Source organism: Macrobrachium nipponense, chromosome 42, assembly GCF_015104395.2.
Source record: "Macrobrachium nipponense isolate FS-2020 chromosome 42, ASM1510439v2, whole genome shotgun sequence".
Taxonomy (NCBI): domain Eukaryota; kingdom Metazoa; phylum Arthropoda; class Malacostraca; order Decapoda; family Palaemonidae; genus Macrobrachium; species Macrobrachium nipponense.
Window position 1 is genome coordinate 33476583 of NC_061103.1, and position 22458 is coordinate 33499040.

Consider the following 22458-nt stretch of genomic DNA (forward strand, 5'->3'; position numbering starts at 1 on the left):
TAATTTTATTTTTAGATTATATAATAACCTTAATTGTTTTCATTTTTCCCAAAATATTTTCTTTTGTACTTCATTATTCCAAGCTTTTGTGGCATTTCTCTGGTACTATTTCACGTAGCGACACGGGCTGAGCCCAGAGAAGGGATTTTGACGAAGGAAAAATCTATTTCTGGGCAAGGGCCCGTGTCGCCCAGTGAAATCCCACCCTTCTCTACCCCCCCCTCTTTTTTTTGGCCCAAGCTTGGTACTAACTCCAAGGATGACGTCAGAGGCGCTAGCAGTAACGGTAGCGGGGAGTGGGCCTTAGATCGGCTCCTCTCTGGTACAGGAATTTTGAAGAAGGATGAATCTAAATGGCAAAAGACCCTGGTAGTGGTTTCCACTCGCCCCAAACCCCAGAAACCATACCGACACCTTTAAATAAGGTAAGCAAGCCAGAATATTCTGGCATTTCCATTTTAGCTTTTTTCTCTGTAGTGTTTAGCAATAATTTACCTTAGAAATGTGTGCTAAAGGGACATTTCACTGGGCGACACGGGCCCTTGCCCAGAAATAGAAATTTTTCCTTCGTCAAAATCCCTTTTATATGTACGAAACTCTTTAGTAGTTACAGCTATTAGTTTACCACATATGCAGCCTAAATTCAAATTTCGCGGGCTGGCGCTTCGATTGTTCAGTGTAAGTGCACAGTATACCACCCCCTAACGGGAATACTAGGAGCTACTTAGCTAACCACCTCATTCTATTTATGCCTAAGGTCCATTAGCGGGGAGGAGGGAGAGCTCCGATCATGTAATTACTGGGTAAGTATGTATGAAACTATTCTATTATAAAAATGTCATTTTTATATAAGTGCTTACCCAGTAATAACGTACACAGCTCATTCCAAATTGATCAGAGGTGGGATCACGGACATATTCTACTCCAAAACATTAAGTCATGTAATGAACTTGAAACAGAAAAGTTGCTAACATTGAAAACAATGCTTATCGTTTTCCTATCAGTTAAAAGGGCTACTGCAGGTGAATACTGCCTCTGGTTGGTGTTCATCTTAATTTGTAGTGGCATGGCAGCATATAGCCAACTTAGGGGCAACTTTGCAGCGAAGAAAGTAATCTGATGGCTAGCAAAGCATAATAGGTGCAGCACCAAAATAAAAACCACCAGACAACATCAACACCTACACTGCAATAAAACCACAACCCATCCACTGAAAGTGGTTGGTGCTCCAGGTACATTGTAACCACTGGCTCTCCAAACTCAGCACATTACTTTAAAGGTAAAGAGATAATAAGAGAACATTCTGTGCTTCCTTCTGTGATGCCATGCCAGTCACTAAAAAACGGTTCTCAAGGAACTGGAAAAATTCCGCACTGTTTAAGCTTTCATAAAAATAGTAAGAGGAGGCCAAGATTGCTTACACTTCCAATAAGTCGATATTCAGTTGGACATAAAGAGCAAATAACGTCTGAAAACTAAGGAGGTAGAGGCTATTTTGACATCCTTAGCCTTGCTTCAAAGTAGACAAAATACATTCCAAAATACTGAGTGTCTCAAAATGAAGTCCAAATAATATGGAGGATAAGATTTTTTGACAGAGGAAGAGACAGGTTCTTACCATAACTCCCTAGGTTATGGATGGGTGTCTATGTTTTTTCTTGGTTTGCAGTTCAGGGAATTCCTGAAAAACTCCAATTGGACAGAGCTAGCAAGCTAGGAGTCGGGAGCTGGTGCCAGAGGAGCTGGGCACCAGGCAACGTTAGGAGATCATGAGAGTCGGCTGCTCCTGGAAGTCAAGGAAGTCTGTAATAATCTAAAGAAGAAAGAACAGATTCAGGTCTTAAATGGGACCTTCATCTTGGCTAAAATACCCAAGGGTATTGAACAATTGCTGCTCTATACTACTTCAGAGCTGGGGAATCCACCAAAACCTGGGTGCTTGTAGCAAGAAGCTTGGGTAGCCAAAACTGCTTAGCCTGAAGTGCCAGGCGAGGCTACGGGGCTCTTGGGGGAAAGCTGTGGGTGGACCACTTGGAACATGAGTTGGCACCAGAGGAGCTGGATGCCAGGCAAGCTAGGAGTTCGGGAGCTGGCGGATACTTGCAGCATGAGCTTAGGAGCTTGGGACCTGGTGGAAAATACCTGGGACCGGCAATAAGCTCAGTATGTTTCCTCCCCAGTGGGGGGGAAGCAGGACAAGGACCTTTGCCTAAGAGCATCAGGGGACAAGTAGCCTCCTCCTCCACTGCACAACACTTTAATGTTACAAGGTTAAGTTCATGATAACTGAAATATAAGGCTGGCAAAGGCATGGGAAGTAAGTGAGGGAGCCAGGTTTGCGATTAATTGTATAATATAGGAGGTCTAGTAGCAGGAGAGAATTGGTGCCATGTGGACATGAACTGGCGCCAAGTGCTGTGTGCTCTGAACTGGGCTTGGAAGGTGGGAGGAGGCAGGTGTCGGTCGCTCCTGTGTGTGTGTGTGGTGGCAGGAGGGTGGCAGGATGAAGCAGGAGGCGGTGGAGGCTAGTGGTGGAGTTTCACTGATTTTTGGTAATTGTAGTTATAATGAAAAAACGATTACTGACTACTTTTTATATCTTTAAGCAATTTTGGTATCTGGGCATAAAAACTTGCATAAAATGTATGAATAACATTAGCATTTCACATATTCAGATATGTATGCATTTTTAAGATAATATAAATGTACGTGCATCTTCATACAATAAAAGATACATTTTATGAAAAAAGGGATTTTGACGGTAGTAGAAAAATACAGTTTAATTCTGTAATTATAAATAAAAAAAATGAAAAAAAAAGGTAATGAGTAGATTTATAAATATGTTCAGTAATCATTACTCAAAAGAGAAACTGATTACTACTACAAATTTTCAATGAAGTAATTGAATCCAGTAACCGGTCATGCCCACCACTAGTGGAGGAGTGGCCTGCGCTGGAGGACAGGAACTAAATATGTGGAATGTGACACCAGGAAAATACATCCATACGCCGGGGCCATGCAAACCTTTTCAGTAACGTTCCAAAGTACAGGCAAAGCAAGAAAAGGTAGCAGATACTCAGCTCTCTAGACTGTTTTTTTCACCTAGAGCTCACTGCAGCCAAAAATTTACACACCATTCTCTCCTTGCTAGGTTTGGCACCTACACATTTCAGCCTTGCAAGGGAAAGCGTGATGAATAAACCAGCCGGTAAACAAAACAAATTACAAACGTTTTGGCCTAATGGAATGAGGTAAACATTTAAGAATATTTGAAATAATTTACTGGAGGTTTTTGAGATGCCTAGGCCAATAAAATAAAATAAATTGCAAATGTTTGGCTTAAAGGAATGGTGAAATAACATTCAGAATTACTTTTGAGATACTAATTGTTTACCAGTGGCTTGCGAATAGCCTATGGCCGGTAAAATCATCCTAAAAGCAAAGTTTTTGGCCTAATGGAATGGCATAACATTCAAGAACGACTTTCAAGGCAATTACTTACTGGCCACTTGCACAAAGCCTAAAGCACAGTAAGCAAATCATAAATGCAAGTTTTGGCATAGTACAGGAATGGTGTAACATTCAAGAATTACTTTTAAGACAAAACTATTAATGGCGACTTGCAAATAGCTGGCTTGCTGATGAAGCTGAATTAAGGTAATAACAAAATATGACAAAAACTCATCCTGAAAGATTTTTGCTCGAAGGCTAAGAAATACACATTCCAGTGGTATTGTTACTACCGAAATCCGGTGATATAACCGTAAAATAAGAATTATCAGCAGAAAATAAGAATAAGCAGCTGTAACGCATTCGATGTTTCATAAAGTATGGCAGAAAAACAGAATGAGGTGGTTAGCTAAGTCGTTCCTAGTACTGCTGTTAGATTCAGTAATGTGGACCCCCATACTCGTGAGGGATGCATTCCAAACATGCCCGCCCCCCCCCCCCCACCCCAAATAACTAGAATCCGCAAATACTTAGAACCCCTATAAAATGCTTAAAACTGCCTATTTTGTTAGTTTAAACCCAAGAAAACCACTAAGAATGCTTAGTAGTACCTGGTTTTTTTAAAGTTTTATCACAAAAAGGGGATTTAATCTATGAAATTGATATGAAAATAAAGTAATTTTTTAGATAGTTCTCATAGAAAAATACAATGATTATGCGAGTTTCCCTCAAATAATGGGTAGAGATATGGTCCACAGAGAAATCCGCAAATACCGGGTAGGCCAAAGCCAAGAACGCGAATAGGGGGGGTCCACTGTACGTACTGTGCACCTACATTGAGCAATCGAAGCACTACCTGCAAAATTTGAATTTTGGCTGCTGTACATGGGAAACCAATATGTATACAGGCAGTTAACAGCAATCCAGAGTTAAGGGACTTGTCTAGCGATGATGAAAATTGGCAATTTTCAGCGGCAAAATGCCCCGATTTCCAGTTATCAGCACTGATAATTGAGTATTGGCGCCAATAGACATTAACCTAACAGGGGGGCGCCAATACACATATATACCTAACAGGGGTGCCATACCTGTTATTGGCACCCAAAATCTTGTGGTTATCTGTGCCGATAAGCCCCGAAAAATGCCAATTTTCGGTTATCGGTGATTTTTGTCATCGTCAAGCCATCGGAAACAGAAGCCCTGCGATAACCAGAACTGCTGTTGCTCTGTAATTACTGGGTAAGTCACTTATATAAAAAATATAAATTATAAATCAGATCAATTTGCAAGTTGTGATGCTCTGCTACAGTCTAAGACATAGAGGAGAACCAGACGATGCACTTAACCCTCTTACGACGAAGGGGTATAATAAAAATTGTCTCCCGTATGCCGAAGCGGTCTCGGATGTGAGCACCGAAGCGGAAAAAATATTTTATACAAAAAACTCACAGCGCGCTTAGTTTTCAAGATTAAGAGTTCATTTTTGGCTCCTTTTTATGTCATTGCCTGAAGTTTAGTATGCAACCATCAGAAATGAAAAAAAATATCATTATCATATATAAAATAATGCAATATATGATAGCACGAAAACAAAAATTTCAAACATATAATTGTATTCAAATCGCGCTTTCTGTGAGCAAAACGGTTAAGCTAACGAGTTAATTTCATTTTGTTGTATTGTACACTAAATTTTGATCTTTTTGGTATATAACACAATGTAAAACAATCAAAGCAACACAGAGAAAATATTATCACAAAATGATGCATGAATTCGTAACGCGCGGACAAAAAAAAAATGTTTTTTTCAAAAATTCACCATAAATCTAAATATTGTTCTAGAGACTTCCAATTTGTTTCAAAATGAAGATAAATGATTGAATATTACTATACTGTAAGAGTTTTAGCTTACAATTGCAGTTTTCGATCATTTCGGACGAGTTAAAGTTGACCGAATATCTAATTTTCTTTTATATATTTTTGTTTTTTTATATGCAAATATTTCGAAAATGAGAAAAGCTACAACCTTCAATTATTTTTGTTGTATTCTACATGAAATTGCGCACATTTTCATATATAAAACTCTATGAAACGCCAAATATGGAAACGGAGCAAATAAATTAACGATAATGGCGACGTACGCATTTCGGAGATTTGCGGTGGAGAATCCGCACGTAGAGGGAAGGAAAGTTTTTTTTTAAATTCACCATAAATCTAAATATTGTGCTAGAGACTTCAAATTTGTTTCAAAAATGAATGATAAATGACTGAATATTACTAGACTGTAAGAGTTTTAGCTTACAATTTCGTTTTTCGAATATTTCGGTAGAGTCAAAGTTGACCGAACGTGGTTTTTTCTATTTATCGTAATATATGCAAATATTTCAAAAATGAGAAAAGTTACAACCTTCCAATCATTTATTGTTGTATTCTACATAAAATTGCGCACAATTTCATATATAAAACTTTATGTAACGGCTAATTTAAAATGGTGTAAATATTACGACAATCGCACGAAAAAATTTATGATTTTTTTCGGAAGAGTTTACCGTGCGGACGTAAGGAAAATGTTTTTTTTTTTTCATAAATTCACCATAAATAGAAATATTGTGCTAGAGACTTCCAATTTGTTGCAAAATGAAGGTAAATGATTGAATATTACTAGAATATAAGGGTTTTAGCTTACAATTGCGTTTTTTAACCATTTCGGTAGAGTCAAAGTTGACCGAAGGTTGAAATTTTGGCACTTATCGTTATTTATATGAAAATATTTCGAAACTGATAAAAGCTACAACCATGGGTTGTTTTTTAGTTGTATTGTGCATGAAATTGCACACATTTCCATATATAAAACTTTATGTAACAGCAAATTTAAAATGGTGCAAACATTACGACAATCGCACGAAAAAATTTATCGGAAGAGTTACCGCGCGGACATAAGGAAAAAGTTTTTTTCATAAATTCACCATAAATCGAAATATTGTGCTAGAGACGTCCAATTTGTTGCAAAATGAAGGTAAATGATTGAATATTACTAGAATATAAGAGATTAGCTTACAATTGCGTTTTTTGACCATTTGGTAGAGTCAAAGTTGACTGAAGGTTGAAATTTTGGCACTTATCGCTATTTATATGAAAATATTTCAAAACTGATAAAAAACTACAATCATGAGTATTTTTTAGTTGCATTCTACATGAAATTGCGCACATATTCATACATAATACTCCATGTAACGGCTAATTTAAAATGGTGCAAAAATTATGTCAAAGTGACAAAATAATTTCCGAGATGTGTCACTGATACTTTTTAGTGCGATAAGAAAGAAATTCGCGCTTGCGCGCCTGCGTAACGATTGTAAACAAAACAACGCCTTGATCGTGAGCTCCCAGCATCTCTTAAGGCGCATGATTCAAAAGTTTTTGGCTGGTAGGCCTATAAGTATTTTTCCACAAATTTTACACAATTTATCTCGACGTTTAATATATCCAATCAGCGTAAGAGGGTTAATTACTGTACTATATTAAATCAGATGATGTTCTAAATTGCACAATTTAAAAGTGACAAACATGAGAACCAAGACAGACAGTATAATAATTATCCAGATCACAATACCCGACTCAAAACATTCAAATTACAAAGATTCAGAAACGGACAAATGTGATTGTAAATTTAACTTAATGTTCGTTAAGAAACAACTCTAGTTTCATTAAATTTATTTAGGCTTTATGTATCATTCACATTAATATAAAATACAGTACGTACTGTAATGTACAGATGTACTGTGGCGGTACTGTCTTGTGTTTCTGGATGAAAAAACTACAGTACTGTATTTTGTTTGTATGGTGCTTTTACGTTGCATGGAAAGAACCAGTGGTTATTCAGCAACAGGGACCAACGGCTTTACGTGACTTCCGAGCCACGTCGAGAGTGAACTTCTATCACTGTATTAACTTGTCTTTGTATCATACTGTACTTAAATATAGGGTAGTGTCTGCATTTGTGAAAAAATTTGCATAAAAATGTCTTAAATCTTTAACAAACACATACCAACAACATGCCTGGATCTTTTTAAAATACCAAATTTGTAACTAATTTGTATTTTTCATAACTAACAAACCTGAGGTCTTAACATTAGGATTTACTAGCGCCAAGCTGGAAACCGGTAGAATTAAAATTACACTTGTGAGATCCAGGGGACTAATGGCATCTATACCAGGTCACGGGGCATGTATACCCAGAATGCCCACGGCTACTCCTGACCCATCAGTTATTTTCCTACCGCCTTTAAGATAAGACGTGTTACTGTCTATCTCATTTAAAGCCGGTTTTTCAGTTTTGCCCGTTCTTTTATCCATTTCATTTTTTTATTTTTTCATTCCTTTTCTTTCTCCAAGTGTGATCAGTGTGTGGTAAGAGTGTATACGTGGTATGATGGAGAATTTTGCCTCAACATCGGGTTCGTCTACCGCTTCGAAGAGGAGACAAAGGAAATGCCCAGGGAGTCAGTGGCTTCCCTTGTTCTAGGTTCCTAACCTCGGTGTCGACGGATCCTCATCCAACGTGTAGTAGGTGCAGGGAAAACGTATGTACGATTACTAATCCGTGTTCTGTTTGTCGCGGTTGGTCGGTGGAACAGTGGAAGAAGTTCTATGGGAAAAGCCAATACAAAAGAAAGGGGGTGACGCCATCTTTGGATGACCAAATCTTACCGGCTTCTTTTGTATCGGTAATAAACCAGGCTGCTCCATATGTTTCTCCACCTGCTTTTGAATTGTCTCATACCCCTTCGTGTTTCTCCTAGCGGTTCTGTATCGGAAACGTCAGGAGTTGGGCCTTGGGTAATTTTATGAATAATTTTGCACTCTCCTTTGTTCCCAGCAAGTAGAGGGGGAGATCCGCCATCTTTGTTCCAGGCTCCTGCTACGCAAGCGCATAGGTTAGATGGTACGTGCGTCAGCGCTGGGCCTACCAGGCGTACCAACCTTGGATGGTCTGCTTGCGCATTATATGACGTCACGGTTCCAGCAGGGTCCGGCAGCGCTGAATGTTCCTCATCCCCCGGGCTTGCAATTTATGGGAATTAATGCCGCTGCTTCTCCATCCCACTCAGTATTTACAGCGATGCAGAACGTGGGAAGTAATTTGGCAGCAAACGTGCGGTTACCAGCAGAAACCTCTCAGTCTCTCCCTACGAGAGGGATGACGTCACAACATACGTCACACTCTGAGATGGCAGGCGTGATGACGTCACAGACCGATTCTCGGCCTTTTTCGCTGCACACAGACGCTAATACGCCTTCTGATCCGTCAATGCAAACTGTAATGCAGAAGTTACAGGATATAGAGGAGAGAATGAATAAGAGAGACAAAAAGAAAAAGTGTGATTCGCCTTCTTCGTCTTCTTCCTCTAGTTCGGCGTCATCGCTAAGTCCGATAACGTCACGACGAGCGCCAGTCAAGCGTTGGAGGAGGATTCGGGAGTTCCTAGCGGATCCTCGGGCCAAGAGGAGAAGAATCAATTCTTCCTCTTCTTCGGACGGAGACTGTCATTTCCAAGTCAGCAAGAAGGTCGGAAAATCAGTGGCTATTAAGCACAAGGTTGCCAGACGAAGCCTTTCACAAGAGTCCGAACAAGCGAGAGAGGTGACGGCCGGCGAGATAGCGGCCGAGGCGGAGTTGCCAGTTCGGATCGCAAAAACTGCGATACCTCTGGTAAAATCGACGTTGGCGGCGAAAGGTGCAGCAGAGGATGGAATGCAGGTCCCAGTTTCGCCCGTAAGGCCGTTCAAAATACGTACGAAGGACGATAAAGCTCCTATTAAAAGTACGAAAAATAGAGAGTTGGCAACCTCGGCGGATACGTTCGTGGAAGGCAGTGTCCGTCTGGATAGAAGGCCGAGGCCGGGCTCGCCGACGCTCGAAAACGATGCCAATGCTAATAAAGACGAACTTACCTCTGTCTCAAGGGAGCCTTCATCTTGGAGATCTAGACGAGATTCTCGCTCTAGATCCGTGAGCAGAGAGAGAGTGAGACGTTCTCGTTCCCCTGCTGACTATCTGGGATCGAGCCAACAGCGGCCAGCAAAGATCAAAGAGGCCGCGGCCGTAGGGGCAGGCGGCCGTGGAATTCCGGGCCGTCTGTCAGAAGATAGAGGCGAGACAACATCTCTCGTGACGGAGAGTGGTACACTAGAGCCGGAGGAAGGAGAAAACCAAGAGTTTCTGGCCTCGTATGCAGAGGTTATTGATTTGATTCGTCAATTCAATAGCCTTTCGGAGAAGACAGAAACGCCGGCCAGTATGCTTCCTCCTGGAATTGACATGGCGTTTGGACTAAAGAGGGATACCAAGGTGTCGTATGAATTGCCTTGTTCGAGTCATGCGGAATCGGTCTTGCAACACGTGAACGCAAAGATTGCAGGGAGGGATAATTCCTTAAGATCTAATAGATCATTTAAATTTATTCCCCCTCCAATGATAAAGCAAAGGAAATATTATACGACACTGAAGGTCCCTTTGCTGTCTAGACAAATGAACCCTAATGTTGTAAGGTTAAGGCCTGGATTAACCTTGGATCAGGTTAAAATGGAGTGCCCTTCGATGACGTACCAAGAGGCTGCCACGTTAGAAGCAACAGCTTCTTCTGTCTTTCAGGCTGCGTCCTGGTTAGACCTCCTTTGGTCAACAGCAGTGGCGAAAATTGCATCCTCGGAAGCAACAAGGAAAGTAGTAGATGAACCATTGTTCATTAGATTACTACAGTCAGGGTCCAAGGCGATTGCGAACCTGACAAACGTAAGTGCCAATGTTTGGGCAAATATCCTGCTAATGAGGAGAGATGCAGCATTGGCTAGACTAAGCCGCAATGTGGATTTGGATTCCCTGTTAGCAATGAGGAATGGGGATATCTTGGAATCGCAACTACTGTTGCCAGAGGTCATACTGGAAGAAGCGATAGATAGAAGAAGGATGGACACTAACGATAGGTTGGTGCAACAGGCAGTCAGGAAAACCTCTAACAGTCAAACTATTCCTTTGGAGGGAAGACAACAGCAGATGTCTCGAAAGAAACCAGTGAGACATAGCATCCCTAATAGAGTCACAAGACCCTCTTCCCCAAAGAGAATAACTCATCGGCCCTTTCACAATAGAAACAACAGAGGAAGGGGCAATAGGGGAAGGGGGAGAGGCTCAAGAAGATAGGATGGGCGCCTCCCATCACTCGGCCACACCAGTGGGGGGTTGCCTGGCAAATCACTGGAAGGTGTGGCAGGAACTAGGGGCAGAGCAGTGGGTGGTGGATGTTCTCAGGATCGGGTATTTGATTCCGTTCGAGATAACCCCGCCCCTGACAGATCAACCATTACCCCACGTCACTTATGCCCACAAATCTCAGAAGGCCACTATTCTGCAGGACGAAGTGAAGAAGATGATGGAAAAAGGAGCTGTGCAACAAGTATGCAGTCCCGACAAAAGGCTTCTACAGCAGGATTTTCCTGGTACCCAAAGCCAACGGGGAGTGGAGGACAGTAATAGACCTGTCAACGCTGAATCTGTTTATAAGGAAAACCAGTTTCAAGATGGAAACTCCGAAAACGGTTCTACAAGCAGTCAGAATCGGAGACTTTATGCTGACAGTCGATCTAAAGGACGCATACTTTCAGATACCAGTCCATCAGTCTTCAAGGAAGTTTCTCCGCTTCAGTCTTGCAGGGAAAGCTTTCGAGTTTTCAAGGTCCTGTGCTTCGGATTGACAACGTCTCCTCAAGTTTTTACAAGAGTGTTCACCCTCGTGTCGGCGTGGGCGCACGCTCAGGGGATCAGGCTGATAAGATATCTGGACGATTGGCTGGTGATAGCAAAGTCCAGGGAGAAATTACTCAGGGACAGGGCGGCCCTCCTGCAGCTTTGTCACAGCCTAGGTATTGTGGTGAATCAGCAGAAGTCGCAGCTGGATCCAAGTCAACGTTTGGAATATCTGGGAATGGTGATAGACACAACACAAGCCAAAGTATTCCCAACAGACCAAAGAGTACAGAAATGCAAACAAGTGGTGAATGCCTTGCTGGGAAAGCAGACACAGCCAGCAAGACAGTGGCAGGTGGTGCTGGGAATCCTAACCTCCCTGGAGAAGCTAGTACCACAAGGAGGAAGGCTACACCTTCGGTCCTACAATGGAGGATTGAAGGAGTTTTGGTCACCAACAGTAGATCACCCGTACGAGCAAATTCCCTGTCGGCAGAAGTGAGGAAAGGATTGCTGGTAGGTGGGTGGACGACGACAATCTGACAGTGGTGTCCCCCTTCAACAATCCTCCCCAGACCTCTTGCTGTTCTCGGATGCGTCACTAGAAGGCTGGGGAGCCCATATGGAGGAGTTGATGGTGTCAGCAAAATGGAGTTGCAAGGACAGAGAACTCCATATAAACGTGCTGGAGTTGAAAGCAGCTTTCTGGCTCTACAAGAATTCAGGGAGAGAGTAAAGGGACACTCGGTGGTATTGATGTCAGACAACACCACAGTAGTAGCTTATATAAACAAGCAAGGAGGCCTAGTTTCTCGGCAGTTACATGTGATGACAGTTCAACTTCACCAGTGGGCTATAGAGAACCTGGTAGACATCAAGGCCAGGTATATTCCGGGAAAAAGAAACATAGTGGCCGACAAGTTGAGCCGCAGGGATCAGGTTCTGGGAACGGAGTGGTCCCTACACCAACAGGTAGTGGACAGGATGCTCATGTTGTGGGAAGGACCGATCATAGACCTATTCGCAACCAGGTACAACAAAAAGTTGGAAGTGTATTGTTCAGTAGTCCCGGACGCAGAGGCAGCAGCAGAAGATGCGTTACAACACCCCTGGGACAATCTGGACGTGTACGCATTTCCTCCATTTGTCTAATCCGTCAGGTTCTGAACAGGGTAATGCGGTCTCAGAACCTCAAGATGACCCTGGTAGCCCCGTTATGGCCGAAAGCAGAGTGGTTTCCAGACCTACTGGAACTCCTAATAGATGTGCCAGAGAGTTACCTCCATGGAGCAACCTTCTGTGTCAGCCTCACGTGGGAGGATAGGTACCACCAGTCGGTGAAGTCCCTATCGCTTCACGGGTGGAGACTGTCAAGTATCTCCTCCGAGAGCGAGGGTTTTTCGCAGAAAGCAGCAACTCAGATGGCAGGTAATATCAGAAAATCATCTGCGACAGTATACCAAGGGAAGTGGTCAGCATACTGTGATTGGTGTCGTAGGGGAACGTGTCTCCACTCGGTACCATATTCAGCAGTTAGCAGACTTTCTGATATATCTCAGAACAGAAAAACATATGTCTGTATCTGCAGTGAAGGGGTACAGGGCTGCTCTAGCCTCAGTCTTACGAATGAAAGGAGCGGACATATCGTCTTCATGGGAGGGGTTGTTGGCCATAGATGATGGAGGAGGACTTTGAACAGTCATGCCCACCAAATGGAGCTAAAAGCCCCAGATTGGGATCTGACCAAGGTACTGAGTAGTCTGACAAAACCCCCTTACGAACCACTAAGGCAGTCCACGGATAGGAGCCTGACCCAGAGACAGTCTTCTTATTGGCCCTGGCTTCAACCAAAGGGTGGGGGAGCTACATGGCCTCTCATATCTCATAAAGCACTCGAGAGGTTGGAGATCAATGGTGTGTGAGTTTGTCCCAGAATTCGTGGCAAAGACCCAAAATCCAACAATAGTAGACGGCAGATTCGACTCCTTTACCATACCTTCCTTGGCAGACTTTGTAGACAACGACAAAGCTGAAATGCTCCTGTGCCCCGTCAGGGCAGGGCACTAAGGAGTACTTAAAGAGAACAAGGCACCTCAGGCCGGGGTGCCAGAGGTTGTTCGTAAGTACAGGACGGAACAAGAAGGAAGTGTCCCAAGAATACAATATCATTTTGGCTAAGGGAGACAATCAGAAATGCTTATACTGCAGAAGACAGAGGGTCAGATAGCCAGGTGGGAGCTAGAGCTCATGACATCAGGGGTGTGAGTGCTTCCCTGGCATTTAAGAAGAACATGTCTGTGGATAAAATTCTGAAAGCTGGCGTGTGGAAGCGAAAACAACAACTTCACCTCATTTTATTTGAAAGATGTTGCCCATAGATCCTTGGACACCTTTTCCTTGGGTCCAGTGGTGGCGGCCCAACAAGTGATATAGCTCATCCAGTGCCCCTGGCGGGTCAGTTTGCGTCTAGTCTAAGATGAAGGTATGAAAGTAGAATGAATGGGATGACTGGTCTTTTTTCTTTACTACTTTCTTCCTACTCCTTTAACTACGGGCAGTATGAAGGAGAGTACCGTCATGTGCTGGAACGGACTAGATGCAGGTGAGATGGTCAGCCATACTGTGAAGCTATCTTAGCTGATGATATACTTTTCAGTAGCAACACACCCCTCTGGATAATAAGGAAAGAGGGGTGAAGGTGGATCCAGTAGCAAGGGACAAGAGTAAACAGTAGAATGGTATCTACACCCAGTGGGAGGAAACCAATAGATCCGCTTATATCTTTGGTACTGCTTTTTTTCACCATTTATGCTAAGCCCAGCATAAATACTGTGAATCAAACTCAATTTCTCCCAACTATCCAAAGGCATTCCTTTTTGACTCAGATAACTTTTCATGGTCATATCTAGGGTAGCACAGAAGTATATTAGCTTCTGAAGGTCAGATCAGAATGCGCAGTTTTGAAACTGGCAGCTCTTTATCAGATCAGGATGTAATTAACATATACATATTAAGACAGCAAGGAAAGTATACTTAGCCTTCACAAAACAAATGAAGGTCATGTTAATCTGATGCGCATCATCTGCTTCCTCTCTTTTTAATATGAACAACTATTTTATAGTGATTAGTATATAAAACAAGAGCATTCATAACTGCCAACAGTGTACATCATAATTCTTTCTTAAAATTACACTCATTAGTATTCATTAATTACAGCAGATCCACCTACTTCTATCCTACATCCTCATTTTGCAGGAGACATTTACACTGAGCTTCCACATCAAAGAGTATTACCACCACCTGGCATATTAAGGAAGGGAAGGAGATGCTTACAGTTTTATGATAAATGGCCCATTTTCAAATATAACACCTATGAAACTATTACTTAAATTTATTTAGCATTATATTTTGAAGTAGATTAATGAAACCATCGAGTCATATTTCAAGATTCTAATAGGACTTGGTTTAAGGATTTCTTGATAAAGAAATTAAAATTAGTTTGATAAAGTTAAGAACTCTTGAATAAGAAATGAAAATTACTTTTTTAAAAGTTAAGAAGTTAGAACACTAGGTGTGAAAAAGTTACAGGGAATGTACATAGAGCAATACAGAATGGGACCAAAAAAAACTTCACTAACCAACATTTTGCCATAAAGAGTACAGTTTAAGTAATAACCTCCTAAATGGATAAATTTGTTTAACTTGCCCTATATGTACTAAAAAAGTAAAACAGTTCGAACTTTGATAATCCACACTGTTAAAGAAAAGCTTATTAAGTTTTCAAGGTTCGTGGTTACCTAATACTCCGGGTCACATTACAGACTTTTATGTCAACTGCACTAAATCTCATATTCCCCTGGTTGTTTAAGGCTTACATGCAGTTCCATCCAGACTTATTAATGTAAAAACAGTTCATTTCATAGAAACAAATGTAATATGTCTTATTAACTTTTTTATCCTCCATAAAATTACCAGTAAAATTGAATCATACTGGAAATTTCCCTCTTATTGTTTCAAAGTTATAGGAGAATAATGCAGGTTCACTATGCACAAAGCTTTGAAGAAATTCTCTCAAATAAGTTGCAATGTCAAACTAATCTTCCATATGACCACACAACACCAAATTGTCTAAATTACATTAAATTAATTACATTAATTACATATACTATCAATAAAAAATAACAAGATTCTTCACTTGTCTGCAGTCATATTTGAATACTATGACATGTGTCTCTTTATGTCTCTTACAATACCTGCTTGAATATTTATGATAGAAAAATACATTTTTTAACCTTTTGACTAGCCTACTATGTACTACAATAAATTTAATCACCCAGATAGTAGAACCTGACACATAAAGAGGATTGTTGCCCTCAAAAAAAAAAATAAATAAATTGCATAAAATATAGGTACATATTGTAGTTCTACTTATTCAAATTTGCTTAAACAAAAGAGTTTACATGAAAACCACTAAGAACTATGTTGCAAAGTAAATCCAGTTCCTGATTCATGACATTTTTAACAATGTATAAAACTGTATGGAAAATTAAATCATCCACTATCAAACCACAAGCTTGGTGAACAATCAAAAGTAAACCTATTCCATTTAGCAGCTATTTATATGTGGACTCACTAAAGGATGAACCTTTAAGGGTTACTCATACAAGCATGTGGCTAACTTAAGCTAACAACAACTACAGTGGGTCTTAATTACATAAAGTAAGCTATACAAAAGGTTTTTGTGAAGTCCCTTTGGCCTTTACTGCATTGCTCCTGCCTTCTACTTTTCCTCTTTCCCTTTCCTAGCCAATAAAAAAAAATCTTCTTGGACCAGCCCTGAAAGGCTAGAAACGTGACTCAGTGGTCTGATTTGACTACTAAATAATTCTCAGACTTGGTATATCTCATACTCATATCATAAAACGGCACTGTCGAGTTATAGTATTTTCATCTTGATTAATTTGCTTTCCTAACCAGTGTAATCATTTCATCTTGATTAATTTGCCTTCCTAACCAGTATAACTTTTATCAAACATATAAGTGATTTCAAATTACTATTTTTTTAAATCACCGTACACAAAATAAGCACATCCAGTGATTTGAGATCTACTCTTTGTGAATAGAGCAACCTTCTTGGATCATATCATACAGGTTACTACCTCAAGTTTATATCCAACAATAATGGGCAGTAATTATTCTATTCTCAAAAACTTAGGAATAACAATACAGTCTTATATATCTATCTGACTGTGCAAATCTTTATAATAAAGGTAAATATAGTGAGATAAAAAGAGGAATAGATAAAAATAGTCCCCAGATCATAATGTATATCAACTATTTTCCTTTCATGCAACAGCAAAACCCACACATAAACCCTTCCCAGTACAGGACACACAGTGACTACCTTTTACCCTTAAATGATTAAACATTCCATGTATAAACTTCAAATAAACATTCCTTGTACTACTTGAAATAATGATAAAATCAAGACTGTCTAAGATCACACATCTACAAAATTATATTATTCACCCTTACCATTTTTCACAACTAAGTCATGACAGGCTACTGCAGATCACTTTTTTCAAAATCATTCTTGTGTCTGCTGGGGTACTGATGACATCCAACAGCGAACAAAATATTCTCTTTCTTTTCTTGCATAAATCAAAGCTGACACACTACAACTCTTACCATGTGTGGAGAGGCCACTTAGAATAACTACGCCATAGTAGTACATAGAAACAATCTAAGGACCAAGGCCGTTAGGTAAATTTAAAAATTACAACTCCAAAATCAAAATTGCATGTACATACTGTATACTCTACAAGGCCTTACAATTGTACAATACATACAGTAAGCAACCACTAAAATAACCTTATTTCTACAATAACAGTCAACATGGACATGAACAATGTTTCCAAAGGAGTAGTATATCAAGACATCTACATATGAATTTTACCTAAGAAAAAACCTTTACAACTTCCAGAAGAATTCTTGACAAGTAAATAATAAAAAGCAAAACTTTAATAACTGATAATGGAATGAGCATGCCATAATTCTGCGCATGCACAGGCATTGTTAAAAATAATTGTAAACAAAATACAAAAATTAGGATTAACAGATACGTAAAATGAATAAAGAAAATCAGCAACAAGATCTAGCAGCAGAGTGCTAACGCTTTTCTTTCTAGCAAAAGCTGATGGGTAAAACTGGTGTACATAAATGTGCATTGTACAAACATGTCAGCCACCCAGGGTGGTGTACTCACACACGTACACAGTAGCATTGATCTTCAGGGTTTAGTAAAGAGATAATATAGGATAGGAAAACATAACAAGAGTTCCTTCAGGAGTAAAACAGGAGGAAAAAAAAAAATACTCTAGTTAAAAATCCCTCCTTAATTTACAGGGGAGGAAAACTAATCTCTATATAACTTGATTGTACCTGACATATGTACAACTCATTACGACATCTCATTTTGACAAGATCTCTGTAAACCTGTTCTGGATTTTTGAGGATCAAGTCCCTATTGCCCTTCTTAGTTCAAGTTTATTTTCTCAACAACTAAATGGCAAAACTTCAACCTATATTATTACAAACTCACTAGATATACAAAGTTACTTGTTTTCCTATATTGATTACTGTTCTACTGAATGGAAAAAGGCAAACTGCATATCCATATGAGATCTGCAGTTGAAATGACATTACATTTGATACCTCAAAAAAGAAAATGAAATTCTTTTATTATGACAGCAAGAAAAAATTGTCTGATATAAAAACACTATTTCATAACACCAATACTTTTTCAGCCCAACTTGAGTCAGACCATTACAACAGATATAACATTCAGTAAAAGATCCTGCCATTATTAACCTGTGGTGAACGAGATGGTGAAGTCCTTTGAAGGAGAGTACTTTTATTTCTTACTACCGGCTCATTAAATTATAACTCAATGAGCACAGCCAGATTGAGAGGGCTATTCAGGGATGGATTAGGTAGCAGTGATTCAAAATACAATAAACTAATTAGTACTGTATAAGTAAATTGTGGATATAGCTGAATTATAAAATGAAATGTGACTCTATAGGGTATGGAATAAGTCCATCTGCACTTCTGTAGCATGGCTTCTTAACATTGTAATTTGAACAGATATCCTTAAGAAATACCATAGCAAAAAAGCACCATCACCTCATGAACACTGAACTTTGATTTAAAGAAATCTTCCTCAAGAACAAATGCATTGTAATCATCTTTGAAATACTGTGATGAACAGCAACAGTTGCAATAAGACAAAACAAAGCCAGTAAGCTCTGTTATGTTCATGTAATCTTAAGGGGGGTTCTAACTTGGCATAACAGGGAATCTTATATTTTTATAGGATGCCTGACAATAAAGAAATTGCCTTGTGTTAATATTTTTTGTGCTTTTTTACAAATCATTCTTCCTCACCCAGTTCCCTCTCTTTCTCATTCTTTATTAATATTATGTTATTCGCACATGCCCAATATCCTTGGTAAATCTTACATCCTTGTACCTTATTAAGAAAGAAGAGATTTACCTGGGTAACTGTTATATAACACATGGGAGAATGGGAGGAAGAAGTTCAATATTCGAACTATTATTTGGATGCAAATCTATTTCACTAATGATCAAGCTTGCAAAACAAGAAAGGCTACATCTTCCTTGAACTAATATTCAGATATGATCTTCATAAGGAAGAACTTGACATGTTATCTTTTAATTTTTTTGCATTTCCTATATTTTAGTTCCACTGTTTGTGATAATTCCTACATGTAGTTGGGCAATTATAATGTTTCTCATTTGCTTAGTTTTACGAAAATGTGAAACGCAAAGTAACCGAACACTGGGAGACATGTTTTATTGTAATGTGGTAATTTTCTTTAATAATTCAATGTACATAATGGTAAATATAATTATTATTTACTTGGGTAAGAGTTAAGCCTTGTGTTTTAAAACCCCAAATTGCTCCTACCCACTGCTATGGTGGTTTTAACCTTTGTGCTATAAAATTTGCTGTTTGCTGAAAAATTACCACATTCTTCGAGTAGAAGGATTTTGTAGCCAAACCTACATGTGGATTCATGAGTCATATTCACAAATTTGTATCACCACTAACAACGTAGTAAATGATCTGCTCATTTTGTGGGGTGAAAAACAAATGGAGTATTATGAAACTTTGATTTGTATCTTTAAAATATATTTCTATGCAACTACAATGTTAGTATTCAAAACACATGTAAGCAAAACTGTCATCTTGTAAGCATTCTCTTAACTGACAGGTTACATCTCTAAATCCTATACGTACTACTAAACTCCGCATGTAGAAATTACTACTATAAGTAAACGAATCCATCTAAAATTGTTACATCATTAGATACAAAATTAATACTATATCACTAGGGATTCGAAATATAGGAAGTCTATATATAGGAAAACTGCACAAACAATATATCTTTGTAAACACTGGGCACAATAAAGCTCTGGGGAAGGGACAGATAAGGAAGGGGGACAAGTAGAATCATATTATTAATGGGCCAGAGGAGGGAGTCCACAAAAGGAGCTCACCTGCAAGGGCTACTGGTAACGTGCTGATGAAGAATTAAGACACTTATGCATATTTTAACTATTACGTGAATCAATAAAGCATGTTAATAAGCTTTTTATCTCTGGGCATAGCTGTCATAATGAGCGTGTACAAGTGTGTTAATACAACCAATCATAAAGAAAATACTATTTATAGACAGTTGAGGAGATCTCTCCTCTGAGCTACTGGCAATGACAAGATTATCTTGACTGTGAAAAGTCTCACAAAATTTCATACACGTCATCCACCTTACCTTAAATACTCCGGAACTACCTTCTCCTGTGCTATGGGCGTTTGAACTTCTGGGGATGTGCGCACTGCTGTTGCTTCACTCATTTTGTCATATCTGGATGAGTAACAGATATACCATGTTAGTATAGGTTAAGGAATATGGTTCAAGAGTTGGAACACTTTCCAGTGCTATGGACATACAAAAACCAGGACACAGGACCTGGTCCAGTGGCACCTCAATTCAACACACCTAAACTTATTGGATCTCAGTTTAGTGGATCCATCCAAGTAGGGTAAAAAAAATAAAAATACGTTATCACAGGAATAATCCACTTGATTTATCGAATGGTAAAACAAATGCACTTCCTTTCTTGCTTTTGAAGAAAGTAGTACACTTACAATGTATGCCCAAATTTCCATGATTTAGCCACACCACATCAGCAGATATAATTCAAGAAAACACTCACTGATCAAGGGTTGGTGAAAGAGCATCAGCAAGGTCTGATGGTCGCTGCCTATTTCTAGATGCAGCATCGAACACAGAATTGTTTAGGGCACTTGACATGAGAAGACCAGCGCTGCTGCTGACTGCAATGAAAATAACATACCAAAATATATCAATGCAAAGAATGATGCTGAAGAATGGTATCTTACAGTTACACATCATTTATTTCTTGAATGGTATCTAATTTAAGTCATTTTTAGTATTATTTAGGCTGAAACAAAATGACCATGCTACCTTAAACAAAACTGCTAAAGATAAGCTTTATCATTTGCAGTAGACCTTCAGTAATATTTTCTGAAAAGTACTTAAGAAAACCCAAAATATTATCATTCATGGTCATGCTTCGTTTAAACAATTTACAAAAAGAAGCATAAAGTTCATTTATCTATTTATAATAATTTATCTATTTATAATAAGAAGCATAAAGTTCAATAACTATAGAATCTTTAATCAAATACTTCAGTTAAGAACTCCTCTAAACTTATATTTATAAGCTCATGTTGATGTAAAAACTTACCACATAATTAAACCTCAAATTTACTGTAAAGCAGGCAGCTTACAGACTGTTAATATCCCTAGTGCAATGAACAAAGACAGCAAGAGCTAAAGAAATGCCAGCTACTTTAGCAGATGCATATTAACCCTTAAAGGCCGAAGTGGTATTTTAAAAATCGTCTCCCGTATGCCGGCGGCGTTCGCGAGTGGAGCGCGAAAGCGGAAAAAATGTTTTTTTCAAAAAATCACAGCAAACTTAGTTTTCAAGATTAAGAGTTCATTTTTGGCTCCTTTTTTTGTCATTGCCTGAAGTTTAGTATGCAACCATCAGAAATTAAAAAAAATATCATTATCATATATAAATATTGGGATATATGACAGCGCGAAAAAAATTTCATATATAATTGTATACAAATCGCGCTGTGAGCAAAACAGTTAAAGCTAACGAGTTAATTTTTCTTTTGTTGTATTGTACACTAAATTGCAATCATTTTGGTATATAACACATTGTAAAATGATCATGGCAACACAGAGAAAATATTATCACAAAATGATGCATGAATTCGTAACGAGCGGACATAAACAAAAGATGTTTTCAAAAATTCACCAAAAATCGAAATATTGTGCTAGAGACTTCCCGTTTGTTGCAAAAGGAAGGTAATTGATTGAATATTACTAAACTGTAAGTGTTGTAGCTTACAATTGCAGTTTTCGACCATTTCGGTCGAGTTAAAGTTGACCGAAGGACAAATTTTTTCTATTTATTGTTATTTATATGAAAATATTTCAAAACTGATAAAAGCTACAACCATGGGTTGTTTTAAGTTGTATTCTACATGAAATTGCATGCATTTTCATATACAAAATTTTATGTAACAGCTAATTTAAAATGGTGTAAACATTACAACAAACGGACGAAAAAATTTATGATTTCTTCGGAGGAGTTACGCTCAGACGTAAGGAAAAAGTTTATTTCATAAATTCACCATAAATCGAAATATTGTGTTAGAGACTTCCAATTTGTTGAAAAATAAAAGTAAATGATTGAATATTACTAGAATGTAATAGTTTTATCTTACAATTGCATTTTTTTACCATTTCGGTTGAGTCAAAGTTGACCGAAGGTTGAAATTTTGTCACTTATCGTTATTTATATGAAAATATTTCAAAACTGATAAAAGCTACAACCATGGGTTGTTTATTGTTGTATTCTACATGAAATTGCACACATTTTCACATATATAAAACTTTATGTAACGGCTAATCTAAAATGGTGCAAACATTATGACAATCAGACGAAAAAAATTTCTGATTTTTTCGGAAGAGTTACCGCGCGGACGTAAGGAAAACAACATTTTTTTTTTTTTCATAAATTCGTCATAAATCGAAATATTGTGCTAGAGACTTCCAATTTGTTGCAAAATAAAGGTA

The 22458-nt window shown here is 38.8% G+C and overlaps 1 protein-coding gene across 1 annotated transcript in view; it reads right to left on the reverse strand.

Annotated features, from left to right (window-relative positions):
* Positions 1 to 22458, reverse strand: part of LOC135213323 (DENN domain-containing protein Crag-like) — a 248453-nt gene that overhangs the window by 222948 nt on the left and 3047 nt on the right. The window contains exons 2-3 of the mRNA XM_064247304.1: positions 20495 to 20615; positions 20050 to 20142 (exon numbers count right to left, since the gene is read on the reverse strand). Of these exons, the coding sequence (XP_064103374.1) occupies positions 20050 to 20142; positions 20495 to 20615 (214 nt within the window). The remainder of the gene's footprint in view (positions 1 to 20049; positions 20143 to 20494; positions 20616 to 22458) is intronic.